The sequence below is a fragment of the Podarcis raffonei genome, chromosome 8 (genome assembly GCF_027172205.1).
Source record: "Podarcis raffonei isolate rPodRaf1 chromosome 8, rPodRaf1.pri, whole genome shotgun sequence".
NCBI classification, from domain to species: domain Eukaryota; kingdom Metazoa; phylum Chordata; class Lepidosauria; order Squamata; family Lacertidae; genus Podarcis; species Podarcis raffonei.
The window spans coordinates 87,693,672-87,707,717 of NC_070609.1; the positions used below are offsets into that span (position 1 = coordinate 87,693,672).

The window sequence follows — 14,046 nt, forward strand, 5'->3', positions numbered from 1 at the left end:
GTATTTTCCTAAGACTTTTATCAAAACAAAGATAATCCTTCTGGGCAAAACATGTTCCTCTTTACATCCCATTCCAGCTTTGAAGTCAGCAACAGAACACGGAATGCAGCTTTATTTTTCCATCTTTAATCTTTTCCCTACCTTTCTCGACATCATGCAGGACATTCCCATTTGTTAATATCCTCTTCCTGCAGTTTCTGAGTAAAACAAAAAAGTACGTTTTAACTTAATGAACAGCTTTTCATAACAGCTTCTTTAACAAACACTATTATTGTCTAAGCACTTTCATGAGGAAGACTGCCTTCACTTAAGAATAAAATCCCAGCATCTGTCAACTGTTTGTCTGGCCATCCATGCATTATTCACATTTTCAAAATGCCCACACACAAGCCTACAAAAATGCAGCTGTGTACATATTCCCCTTCAGTGCTTTGCATTCTATCCTGCCCTGTCCCTGACATCTTTTGCAATACCTACAACACTCCCTAGCATTGCTTACTAGATCGTTTTCATATGACAATCTTCTTGTGATATCCATTGTAACTGATGGGTATTTTGTGGTTTGCTATGTTATATTGTTTTGATTGGGGGGACGCGGGTGGTGCTGTGGGTAAAACATCAGTGCCTAGGACTTGCCGATCATATGGTTGGCGGTTCAAATCCCTGCGGCGGGGTGAGCTCCCGTCTTTCGGTCCCAGCTCCTGCCCACCTAGCAGTTCAAAAGCACCCCTAAGTGCAAGAAGATAAATAGGTACCGCTTTATAGCGGGAAGGTAAACGGCGTTTCCGTGTGCTGCGCTGGTGCTGGCTTGCCAGAGCAGCTTCGTCACGCTGGCCACGTGACCCGGAAGTATCTCCGGACAGCGCTGGCCCCCGGCCTCTTAAGTGAGATGGGCGCACAACCCTAGAGTCGGACATGACTGGCCCGTATGGGCAGGGGTACCTTTACCTTTATTGTTTTGATTGGTTGATTGTATTTGTGGTATCTTTCTTTTGTATTAATATGTTGTTAACCGCTTTGGAGACCTTTGGGCCAAAAAGCAATACTGTATATAAATAAAACACAACGTAACTTATATTGTCTCAGCCATCCTTAGCGTGCAGGTAAGCGGTCACTGTGTTTAAGTTGTTACACAGCTGAGATGCTACTAGCATTACATTTCCCATTCTATGTGTGTCCACTTAAGACACTGAGGACTGTCAAGCACCTCCTGCATCTTTGACCTGTGGTCAAAGATGAATGGGTGCACATCCACAGGGAACAGCAGAAGAGAACTTACTGCACCAAAACTGCATCCTGCTCTTATGGTTAATTGCTCAAGCACTATTATTTTAGGCAGAGCGGACTTTTCTAACTACATAACCAAACAGGTCAATAGTTTTCAATTACACTGCTGATATTTGATCACACACAGGATCCCTATGTCACCTAATTATAAAAGCTTACATATAACTTCATGAAGAATCTGAAAATCAAACACTGAGCTTCTATAAAGTTGGAGGGAAGCAGTTTAGTATTCTGTAGAGGATGGAAGTGATATTTCCAGTTAATCCTCACCGCTTTCAAGCATGGTTACTTGGAAACAAGTTCGTCTGAAATCAATGAGATCTACTTCCAATATTTACTGGCATTGTGGGCTGTAGAGCAAGAGTTATAACATAAGGCATTACGCACTGCTAGCAAGAATACATGCTAAGGTGTGACCTATCTTTGTTCTTAAAAGTTAATCGGGTATTAAGATGGTGCATCTAAACCTGTTTACTAGTATAAATTACAGATAAAAACAAAAATTCCAAGCAACATTCATTTCTGCCCTCCAATCTAGTTTCTTGTTCATTCCTTTTGTTTACAGTCTATTAACCAAACATCAATGGTTGTTCCAGGATAGCTTTTGTTCCTAGCATCAGACCATCAAAGAATTAAGATTTCACACTAAGCTTCCTATCAACTATGATCTTTAACAACTACCTTAAAAAAAACATACAAGGGTGAAGACTCTTCTTTTGGTATAGATTGCTTCCAATGCTGCTGGAGTGCAAGATCCAGTCAACAAGGGCAAGCAAACTGCTTGGACTACATGACATGGTAGGATTCTGTACATTAATTGTCTGATGTTCTCTCAATTCCTAGTCAGTAGAGGGCTGCAAATGGCCAATTTGCTCTGACACCTTCCCAGTGTCACTCACTTCTTGCACCACCTCCCCAAAATGCACAAATCTAAATAGTCAGTCCACACCCACACTCAGTATTTGTCCAGCATTTCCAGTTCTGCAGAGTCTCCAACTTTCCAGTTAAACAAGGACTAAAATGAGGGTTAAAAACTGTCCAGCAACAGAGCAATCATTGACCCAGAATCCTTGAGAGACAATGCAATCAATTCTGACAAGGAAAAGCAATTATTTCAGTCATTCAAAGCAAATTCATTGATTGTTTAATCTTTTGCTTTTCAAGAGGGAACTGGGCATTCAAAGAAAATAGATAGAATAGCTAGAATAGGAGCAGATCAAGGTTGTGTTCCAAGCTTATCTTTGAAGCGCAGGGGAATACCTATGTCAGTTTCAAAATGAAGGGATGAAAAGTGACTGTGCATATACTGCTTTGGTAGAATATACTATCTTTTAAGAATACAGTACGTGTATGGATTCAGCAACATTAGTAGGTATCAGCTACGTCATTCAGTTTTAGAGAATACATTTTATCTATAAGCTGGGGAGAGGCTTGAATGATGCTGCTCAGTGAAAGAGAGAAGAGTTAATTCCTTGTCCTCCAATATTTTAATATACAGTAAATGCTTCCTAGTTTGAAAGGCAGGCAGTTTATGAGTTAAAGTTACAGAAGCACACTATCCCTGCATCAATTTTAAATTAGTCCCAGCCAGACAGGGAATGTAGTCTAACACTGCAGGTGAATTAACCTAAATTCTTCACCTGGTTTATAAGCCTTATATGTCTGCCACCCATTTTGTTTCAAAAAAAGATGGACATACAAGTGAAAGGGAGAGGTTACACCCAGGAGTGCGTTAGGGAGAAAGCATTCATTTTTAATCAGATGGATGATTCTCGCTGGCACCAACCCATTTCAATCCTCTTATCCTTTTCCAACAGTCAATTTGAAGGCAAAAACCCTGCAGTAATTAGCTAGATGTTCGCTCTGGTATCACACAGAGAATGGCTAGAATGCTATTATTAATGTACCAACAAGAAGGGAGCAAAATGAGGCTAATATCTGCTGTAGTAACAAGGCATTATCAGGGAGACAGAGACAGAGAGAGAAACAGAAGTGATGGAATGAATATATCATACGATAACAAGGCTTTTGTAGTTACAGCTACGGAGGCAACCAACTGGGTTAATATAAAAAGAAACAGAAAGATACTTCAAGTGCCCATAAGTGGAGGAAACGGGTTGCTACAAGTAGAAAGCCAGAACTCAAATCAGCTGTGGGGGGTGGGAAGAAAAGAGAACCAGGGGCCGCTCACCTCAGAAAAGATGCGAAAAGGAGCAGAGGGTATGATGGCAAATGCTATAGCTTGGCATGGAGGAAAAAATATGTGTATCTAGGCTGCAACCATCAGGGTCTAGTGGGGGGAAGAGGAACGGCAGGATTCCTATAGGCAGAAGACGCCAAGGTGGAAAGAAGGGGCAACTGAGGGACCACATTTGTGTGAACGCACACATGGGAATCAGTGACTCCAGGCACATTGTAAAGAGGAGTTCGCGGAAGGGTGTGACAGCTGTGCATGCTGCAACTATTAACATTGCACAAAACAGTGTACAGTACAAAGGTTAGTATGGATTATTGGGCGGGGGGGGGAGAGAAAAAGGAGGGTTGCAATAACTGCGCCTTATAAACCAGGAGATGCAAAGAGTAGAAAGAAAGAGAAGTCGTGAACTACTGATCCAGGTAGCCAAAAGAAAAAGAGGTGTAAATTCCGAATATTTAGAGGGGAAGGGCATGAGAGGTGAACAAAATGGGCTATATTGGGGGGTGGGGGCGGGGAGGTAGGCAGATGCAAAAGGACGTGGGCGCGGGACCCACCTTTTTGGATCGGGGGGGGTCGTTATTCTGGGGCAAGGCGATGCTTGGAGAGGCCGGCCAAGGGGGGGGGGTCCCAAGGGGCGTGTGGACACCTGGGCGGGCGTGTAAGGATAACGGGGCGGCTTTGGGCCTGACAGGGCAAGAAGAAACCAGCGATCATGGAAAGAAACGGGAAAGGGATGCTCAGGAAGGATGGCGAAGCCGGGGAGGGAGGGAAGGAGCCCAGAAATAACCTGGATATTTTGGGGGGGGCGAGGCATCGGTGGGGGGCCCGGACAGGTGGGCGTTAATGGAAGAACGGGGCACCCCCCCTTCCCCTATCCGAGCGACCTTCCCTCCCCTCACCTGCCATGGCTGGAAGCGGCTGGAAATGGCGGCGGCCTGGGGTGGCTGCGCTCCCTCGCAGAGCGGCGGAGACTGAGGGAGCGCGAGCGAGGGGACTTGGCGGCCGAGGCATGGAAGAGGAGGAGGAGGAGCAGGAGGCGGAGGAGGTAGGACGCGAGGGCGGGCAGGCGGGCGAGCGAGCCAGCGAGGGCCGCCCCCTCCTCACAAGATGGCGCCTTCCGCCGCGGCCCCTCGGGCAGCGCGGAAAGAGCCGGCCTTCCTTTCTCGCGTCTCCCCCCACCCGCCGGGGGTGATGGCGTCGGCGGCGTCTCGGAAGCGGCGTCGGCTGCTTCTCCCACCGCGGCCCCTTCCGCGGCTTGGAGGGAGGCGGCGGCGGCGGCCCGGCAGGCCGGGGATGGAGATAGCGCCGCCGCCGCCGCCTTTGTTCTCCTCTGAGGAGGCTGCTGCGCTCGCTGTTGGTTTTCATAAACGGATTAATCCATATGCTGTGTGTGTATATCTCTATATATTTCTATCTAGGCGATGTACATGAAACGGTAAAACCTATTTTCCATAAAATCCTCGGAGTGGAATAAACGAACGAGTGGACATGCCTAGATTACGTATTCGGACAGGATATATTATTTTATAATTATTCAATGAATTTATATGCCGCCTTATACCCGCAAGTCTACCCAAATACGTTAATTCGACCATATATTTATTTTTGCTAATTTTTCATGTATTTTTATACAGAATATGTTAATATGTGTGTGCGAGGGAATTTATTGTTGCTGCTGTTATTTGCCTCAGCCAACGTCCAGCCCCGTCATTTGAGGGGGGCGGTGGCTCAGCAGCAGTTTAACCCCCAAAGGAAACTTGGCCGACAAATAAGAAAACGAGCCAATTCTTGTTTTATTTCCCCTTTCCTGTCCTCTCAGGGCGAGTTTTTTCTGAGTTGTGGTGACAGGCAGAAATGCAACAGGTTCAGCTCCCCACCCCACTCCGTGTGAGGCTCTCCCTGGCTACTGGCCCTCATGGTTCTGTGTCTCAGGAGGACCCCTTAGCTTAGCCCCAGCACCCAGGTGCCTGCCAGCTCTTTGGGACTACAACTCCCATCAGCCCCTGAATCATATAGGTGTGCTTGATGGGCCTGATGGGAACTGCAGTCCAAAACCCCTGGGAGTCCACCTGGCTGGGAATCACCAGCATGTCTGCTTGTGGGCTTCCCACTGGGGTACAAAGCTTTTTAGAGGTGGCCTACCTGAATGGAGGTGAAAGAAGGGGGCACCTCCTTTTGTTGTTGTTTAGTCGTTTAGTCGTGTCCGACTCTTCGTGACCCCCTGGATCAGAGCACGCCAGGCACCTCTGTCCTCCACTGCCTCCCGCAGTTTGGTCAAACTCATGCTGGTAACCTCGAAAACACTATCCAACCATCTCGTCCTCTGTCGTCCCCTTCTCCTTGTGCCCTCCATCTTTCCCAACATCAGGGTCTTCTCCAGGGAGTCTTTTCTTCTCATGAGGTGGCCAAAGTACTGGAGCCTCAGCTTCAGGATCTGTCCTTCCAGTGAGCACTCAGGGCTGATTTCCTTAAGAATGGATGCGTTTGATCTTCTTGCAGTCCATGGGACTCTCAAGAGTCTTCTCCAGCACCATAATTCAAAAGCATCAATTCTTCGGCGATCAGCCTTCTTTATGGTCCAGCTCTCACTTCCATACATCACTACTGGGAAAACCATGGCTTTAACTTTGTTGGCAAGGTGACGTCTCTACTTCTCAATATGCTGTCTAGGCCTGTCATTGCCCTTCTCCCAAGAAGCAGGCGTCTTTTAATTTCGTGGCTGCTGTCACCATCTGCAGTGATCATGGAGCCCAAGAAAGTAAAATCTCTCACTGCCTCCATTTCTTCCCCTTCTATTTGCCAGGAGGTGATGGGACCAGTGGCCATGATCTTCGTTTTTTTATGCTGAGCTTCAAACCATATTTTGCGCTCTCCTCTTTCACCCTCATTAAAAGGTTCTTTAATTCCTCCTCACTTTCTGCCATCAAGGTTGTGTCATCTGCATATCTGAGGTTGTTGATATTTCTTCCGGCAATCTTAATTCCAGCTAGGGATTCATCCAGCCCAGCCTTTCGCATGATGTATTCTGCATATAAATTAAATAAGCAGGGAGACAAAATACAGCCTTGTCGTACTCCTTTCCCAATTTTGAACCAATCAGTTGTTCCATATCCAGTTCTAACTGTAGCTTCTTGTCCCACATAGAGATTTCTCAGGAGACAGATGAGGTGATCAGGCACTCCCATTTCTTTAAGAACTTGCCGTAGTTTGCTGTGGTCGACACAGTCAAAGGCTTTTGCATAGTCAATGAAGCAAAAGTAGATGTCTTTCTGGAACTCTCTAGCTTTCTCCATAATTCAGCGCATGTTTGCAATTTGGTCTCTGGTTCCTCTGCCTCTTCTAAATCCAGCTTGCACTTCTGAGAGTTCTCGATCCACATACTGCTTGAGCCTTCCTTGTAGAATTTTAAGCATAACCTTGCTAGCGTGTGAAATGAGTGCAATTGTGCGGTAGTTGGAGCATTCTTTGGCACTGCCCTTCTTTGGGATTGGGATGTAGACTGATATTCTCCAATCTTCTGGCCACTGCTGAGTTTTCCAAATTTGCTGGCATATTGAGTGTAGCACCTTAACAGCATCATCTTTTAAAAATTTTTTAGGGGCACCTCCTAAAAAACAATTTATGGGTTCATGGTAGCACCTGACTACTTATAGTCGGGTCTACAGTATATTGATTTTTTTAAAAAAAATTATAGGGCACATTTTGCCTGGTATTATAGGAATTCTAAGGTCTCATATGGGATGTGGGTGGCGCTGTGGGTTAAACCACAGAGCCTAGGACTTGCTGATCAGAAGGTCGGCAGTTCAAATCCCCACGATGGGGTGAGCTCCTGTTGCTCGGTCCCTGCTCCTGCCAACCTAGCAGTTCGAAAGCACCTCAAAGTGCAAGTAGATAAATAGGTACCGCTCAGGCAGGAAGCTAAACAGTGTTTCCGTGCGCTGCTCTGGTTCGCCAGAAGCGGCTTAGTCATGCTGGCCACATGACCCGGAAGCTGTACACCGGCTCCCTCGGCCAATAAAGCCAGATGAGCGCCGCAACCTAATGGTCAGGGGTCCCTTACCTTTATCTTTTACCTTAAGGTCTCATATATATAAATCATATGTATGTATTTGCCTTTTTGATTTATGATCATAACTATATACACTACATGTCTGAAATAGTATAGGAGAACAGTCATGAAGCCATTTTGACTCTTCCAGGCACCTCAAAAATTCTCTGCAGTAAGGAAGGAAATGGTGAAACCTCCCCATTGTCTCTTTGCTCACAAATCCTGTCTTAAGGGCGTATTGTGTATGAATAGAGTGAGCCTGTGACCTGGATTCAGGAACTAAGTATTTAGCATCTCAAAAGGAATGGCTAGGCTGCCCAGGTGAAGCAATCAATCCTGCTAGACAGGATTTATGCTGTAGCCCACCTCCTTCTGTGATGTATGTATGATGCTTTGGGGGGTGGTCTCTGGCTACAGGACGGGCAACTTCAAAAGTCTATAGAAGGGCTTGCACACCATTGTTCCGGGACTGGGTCCTTCCTGACTCCTGTGGTTGTGAGCGCCCTGCTGCTACAGTTAATAAAGATCAGGCTTGCTAGCTGCCTCGCTTCTTAATACAGTGGACCCTACGGATACAAGCTTAATTTGTTCCGGGGGTCCATACGTACCCCAAAAAGTCTGCATCTAGAGGCGCTGCTTCTGCATGCATACGCGACACGTTAGAGCGCTTCTGTGCATGCGTGCGCAGCGAAACCCAGAAGTATACGCTTCCGGGTTTGTCACATTCGCAACCTGAAAATTACGTTACTGAGGGTCCACTGTATTCTCTGGTTGGCCTCTGTTATTTTCTCCTACCAATAGAGAACCTACTTAAGGACTCTATACGGGCTCTTAGATACCCCATAGGGGACAGGGGACAGTTTTTTTCTTATAACACTGGGAACCATGTGTATACTGCCTTGAGTTACATGATGGAAGAAATCCAGATATAAATGTAATAAATAATACTGAATAATACATGCCTAGGATCATGCTGTAAACCTCTGGAATGTTTTTTTTTTTGGGGGGGGGAGAAATGGAGGAAACATAAATAGAAGAATTTTTTAAAAAAAAAAACCAGGATGGAAAACAGAAGATAAAGAACCTGGGTGCAAATTAATAAATACATAATAAAAGAATTATGGAATATTAGTAGTAGTAGTAAGCTAGTAAGCATGACCAAAAAGAGCCAATTTCTCTTTTAAACATTTATTAATTTTTAAAACATTTATCAATTCTGTTTGTTTTCATTTCAAGGCTTTTGCAGGTTTAAAAAAAGGGAGAACATGAAAAAATTAAAATTGCACAGAACAGAAAAACTACAAAGCATTTTCTTAATCAAATATTTCAATATTTATGGGGGGCACGAATGAAAATATCTGTTTTACCAAGTCACAGATGCACACAGATAAATCACTGCACATGTCAAATCTGTGCCCCCTTAAGAAGATCAAATAGTACTGTATCACTAAGATGATACAATTGAGACAAGAGCCAGCAGTTTGAGACAAGAGACAAGAGCTAGCTGCTGTTCTCTCTTTTCCAAAAAGTTTAGGTTTTTTGAGAAAAAATTGAGGGAGTACAGGCATAACAGTTTGATGGTGACAAATAAGACCCCTCCAGAAATCAAAGAACATGTGGCAGGCAGCTCAGCTTCCCTGTCCCTGCCAGCCTCATCCCCATACCTCCATGCATTGGGCAGTTTGGGAGGAGAAACCTAAGATGCATTCAGCTTCTCCTTGTATCTGCGCTCCCATGCATAGCTTCCGGGATATAGGATGGCAGTTCAACTCTCCTTTGGAGGGCTTTCTTCTTGGAGTGCCTTGTTATGTCATTCGATCTCCGAAGGAAGCGTGTCCTTGGTAGCATTTGAAGTTTAGCTCCAGTCTTCTTGTTGGTACATGTGAACTGACCACTTCAGAACTGTTACCTGCATTAGTTGCTTGATAAGTGTCACATTTCAAACCATGTTGCTTTATCTATCTAGAGGCTGATCTCTGCAAAAGAAACCATAGCAGGCTTTGTCAAAAGAGCAGGTTGCTCTCTAGGTCAGTGACACAATCTCTAGCATTCTAGTTACAGGTAGGTAGCCATGTTGGTCTGCCATAGTCGAAACAAAATAAAATAAAGAAATTCCTTCCAGTAGTACCTAAGAGACCAGCTAACTTTGTTATTGGTATGGGCTTTCTGAGATATCTGAAGAGGTGTGCATGCACACAAAAGCTCATACCAGTAAACAAACTTAGTTGGTCTCTAAGGTGCTACGGGAAGGAATTTTTTTTATATTTTTTGTTTCAATCTCCAGCATGTTACAACATTCCACTTTGGCCTTCAAATCTTTGTTGATCTTTCAGTCATTGCAAATAATTTCTTGTTTGCCTAGAGCTTGACAGCTTTCCCGGTCTTGCTAGGACAGTAGAGAGAGCTCTGAAAATCAGATAAAGAGAAAGTACCGTAAGTCTGATCTCCCTGAGTCACAGTGCTGCCTAGGGTATCCTGTGCTCATGGGATACATTAACACACTTCTCTGGGCCCCCTTCTTTCTGAAGGGGGTGTATGCAAGTCCAGTTAAGTGGAGAAATGAATGGGGTTCCCACTGCCTATGACAAACACCCTACTGTTGCCCATAATAAAACAGTTGTCAGCCTAATCCTATGCATGTTTACCTGGGAAGGGAAAGGCCTATTAAGTGAGACTTAATCCCAGGTATATATGCATATATGATTATAGCCTTTACTGACTACTGCTCTCCTATGCCACTCCAAAAAAAGAATAACAGCAATAAAAACCTGAGCAAAACATTCCTAATCTTCCTAATATTGTTGGGGGCGTGGGGCAGGTAAGGTTTCAGTCTCAGCCATCCTAGAGTTACTTGATTGCTGCTGGAATTTCCCTCCTACACTAGTAAGCAAAAAGAGGAAATATTTGAATAAGTTATCTGGCTGTTTATTTTACACATATTGCCCAATGACTGTCAGAGGATTCTGTTCAAGTTATATTGCTTTAGCAGTGAAAGCACCTGTAGTCATTGTTTCTATTTGAGCAGCCACAACCATGAATAATAGTGTAGTTTTCCGCTGCATGGGGACTTTTGTATCCTTTTAATGCACGCCATCTGTAGTGTAGGAGGAGTTATTTTGAAGGCATCTACACCATCATCTATGCAAACAATACCTTCCCACGCAGCATGCTGTACCATTTAGTGGTGGGGTTTGTGTGCAGGTAGAATTATACTGGCATGAACTATACATAATTATATTAGACTGGAACTGCATGTAGGCGTACCAAAAAGCAGTTACTACTGCACTGGAAAGTAAAAATGTACAGCCTACCATTTCTCTACATTTGAAAAGTCTTCCAGCTTACACTGGGCCATCTTAGTCTGAAAGAATATTGATTAGGATGCTGAAATCAAACTCATTGATATACCCAGATATTGCTACATGATACTTGCATAGCACATTTCCATATTTCTTTATATGCTTCTTTTAATAGAGGAAGTCAAGCTGTATACAGAAAAGGAGGCTTTTGCTCTAAAAAGCCCTGTCTTTGTATTTTAAGAATAAGCATGTTAACCGACGTGGATCTATCTTTAACCCCCACCCCCAAAATCATATTCCTCAGTTTATCTGAAGGGGGCATGTTCTGGTTGCTTGTTATGCAGTAGTTGTATGTTACGCCTCAAAAACAACAAATAAAAAGAAAGTAAAAAATGTACTCGGGTATCTTAAATATTTTCCCCCTTAATTTTATTTTTTAGTAGCATTTAGTTGTCTAAACTCTCTTAGCTCTGCCATAGGTAAGAATCACCTGACTATATTGCTAAGGATCACTTAGCAGTGGTGTCCAAACTTTTTTCAAAGAGGGCCAGATTTGATGAAGTGAACATGCATGAGGGCCGACCAAAGTTGTTAACCTTCTTTTAGGATTAAAGTTGTTGAGCTTTTTAAGTTGTTGAGGTTTTTTAGGATTTTACCCCAGGAAATAAACTTCCACAGGGGCTGGATTAAACTGACCGGCGGGCCAGATTAGGTCCCCAAAACGGACTTTGGACAGGCCTGAGTTAGAATTAAGATGGATTTTTAGTTAGAATTAAGATGGATATTTAGATAGTATTGTGTTTTCATAATTGATTAATCATTAGAAATGGATAGCTTTGATTAGTGCCATGAAGGTCGTTGGTAATGGGTTTAAGCAAGTGTGTCTTGGATGACTGCATGATAAAAGAGGGGGTGGTTAAGGTTGCAACCCTCGCACCCCTGCACCACTTCTACCTTTCTCCCACGTGGTCAGAGCATGACAGATGTTTTCTTGGGTCACCTGGAAAGGCAGTTCACCAGCCTTCCTTGTAAGGTGGCCACACCTGGAAAACTTCCTGGTTTCCCTGCCTGAGGAGGAGGCAGCTTTGGAGCACTGTGGTTAATATGCAGCGCTGGTGGGCTGTGTTTGCCTTAGCCTGCCACAAGCTGTGCACTCAGCACCCTTTTGTCCTTCGTTCTCTGTCTTCCCCCTTGATATTTTAAAATCATAAATTGTAAAACCATGTCTGCATAGGGTCAGGGTCTCCATGTGATATGGGGAACAGTGTCAGCAGCACAAACTTTTAATGCTGAGATTATTCATTTATTTATTTGGCAAGCCTCTCTGCTGCCTGCTCAGCATTTCCTTTTTAAACTCATGCGTGGTCAGAATGTGAAGGCCTCTTTCTATACACGTGATTTTGTGCGAGGAAAAGAGAAGACTAGAAGGTTCCAGTTCTAGTTTGGATGAAAAATGTTGAGAATCTATATTGCACTTTGGTGTTTAAAGAGTTTCACATAATGGCCCAAGGCTGTTGGTAACAGGTGACAGTTTATATCACTGGAGAATGCACAACCAAATGAGCCTGCAATAGCTGATTGATAGAATAATAGAATAGGGTCATCCTATCCAACTCCCTTACAAGGGACGCGGGTGGCGCTGTGGGTAAAACCTCAGTGCCTAGGACTTGCTGATCGTAAGGTCGGTGGTTCGAATCCCCGTGGCGGGGTGAGCTCCCGTCCTTCGGTCCCAGCTCCTGCCCACCTAGCAGTTCGAAAGCACCCCTAAGTGCAAGTAGATAAATACAGTGGTACCTCGCAAGACAAAATTAATTCGTTCTGCGAGTTTTTTCGTCTTGCGAATTTTTCGTCTTGCGAAGCACGGATTCCCTGGGTATTAACGGTTTTAAGAAAAAGGAAACAAACTCGCAAGACGTTTTCGTCTTGCGAAGCAAGCCCATAGGGAAATTCGTCTTGCGAAGCAACTCAAAAAACGAAAAACTCTTTCGTCTTGCGAGGCATTCGTCTTGCGAGGTACCACTGTAGGTACCGCTTTATAGCGGGAAGGTAAACGGCGTTTCCGTGTGCTGCGCTGGTGCTGGCTCGCCAGAGCAGCTTCGTCACGCTGGCCACGTGACCCGGAAGTGTCTGCGGACAGCGCTGGCTCCCGGCCTCAGATGAGCGCACAACCCTAGAGTCGGACACGACTGGCCCGTACAGGCAGGGGTACCTTTACCTTTACTATCCAACTCCCTGCAATGCAGGAATCTCAACTAAAGCATCTATAACATACAGTGGTACCTCGGGTTACATACGCTTCAGGTTACATATGCTTCAGGTTACACACTCCGCTAACCCAGAAATAGTGCTTCAGGTTAAGAACTTTGCTTCAGGATGAGAACAGAAATCATGCTCCGGTGGCGCGGCGGCAGCAGGAGGTGGTGCTAATTTGGTGCTTCAGGTTAAGAACAGTTTCAGGTTAAGAACGGACCTCCGGAACAAAATAAGTACTTAACCCGAGGTACCACTGTATGTCAATCCAACCTCTGCTTAAAAACCTCCAAGGAAAGAAAATCCACAGCCTCCTGAGGAAGTCTGTTCCACTGTCGAACAGCTCTTACTGTCAGAAAGTTATTCCTGATGTTTAGTCGGAATCTCCTTCTTGTAACTTGAAGCTATTGGTTCAAGTCCTACTCTCCAGAGCAGAAGAAAGCAAGCTTGCTCCATCTTCCATGTGACAGCCCTAAAGGGTGAGTAGGTTCATTTGGGAGAAGACTGCTCTTTCAGTACCCTGGTCCACAGCAGATTAGAGCTGTAAATGTTAAAACATGGGTAGGCAAACTAAGGCCCGGGGGCCGGATCTGGCGCAATCGCCTTCTAAATCCGGCCGCGAACGGTCCGGGAATCAGTGTGTTTTTACATGAGTAGAATGTGTGTTTTTATTTAAAAGGCATCTCTGGGTTATTTGTGGGGCATAGGAATTTGTTCATTTTTTCCTTCAAAATATAGTACGACCCCCTACAAGGTCTGAAGGACAGTGGACTGGCCCACTTAACTTGTGACACACTTAACTTGTGAACATAACTTCCCCATGATAGATTATGGATGGTTCCAGCAAAATACTAGATGCAAGAACAGTCTCAGTTACATCAGAGCAAAATAATTCATCATGGAAGGAACATAAACCCTCATGCTCTCAGCACACTCCATTTGCCAAATGTCTCATCTCAGAAATA

General features: G+C 44.6%; 1 protein-coding gene across 8 annotated transcripts in view; it reads right to left on the reverse strand.

Annotated features, from left to right (window-relative positions):
* Window positions 1-4,615, reverse strand: part of SLC23A2 (solute carrier family 23 member 2) — an 84,632-nt gene extending 80,017 nt beyond the window's left edge. For 3 of the 8 annotated variants that reach the window (XR_008331952.1, XM_053401343.1, XM_053401344.1), the window contains exons 1-2: window positions 4,384-4,614; window positions 142-197 (exon numbers count right to left, since the gene is read on the reverse strand). Coding sequence is in view for 1 of the 8 variants with exons in the window: in XM_053401346.1 (XP_053257321.1) it covers window positions 142-171 (30 nt within the window). In the remaining 7 variants the exon portion in view is untranslated. Of the gene's footprint in view, window positions 1-141; window positions 198-4,383 lie in introns of all 8 variants that reach the window. The other 5 variants (XM_053401346.1, XM_053401347.1, XM_053401348.1 and 2 more) reach the window with 3 other exon arrangements.
* Between the last annotated feature and the right edge of the window lie 9,431 nt (window positions 4,616-14,046).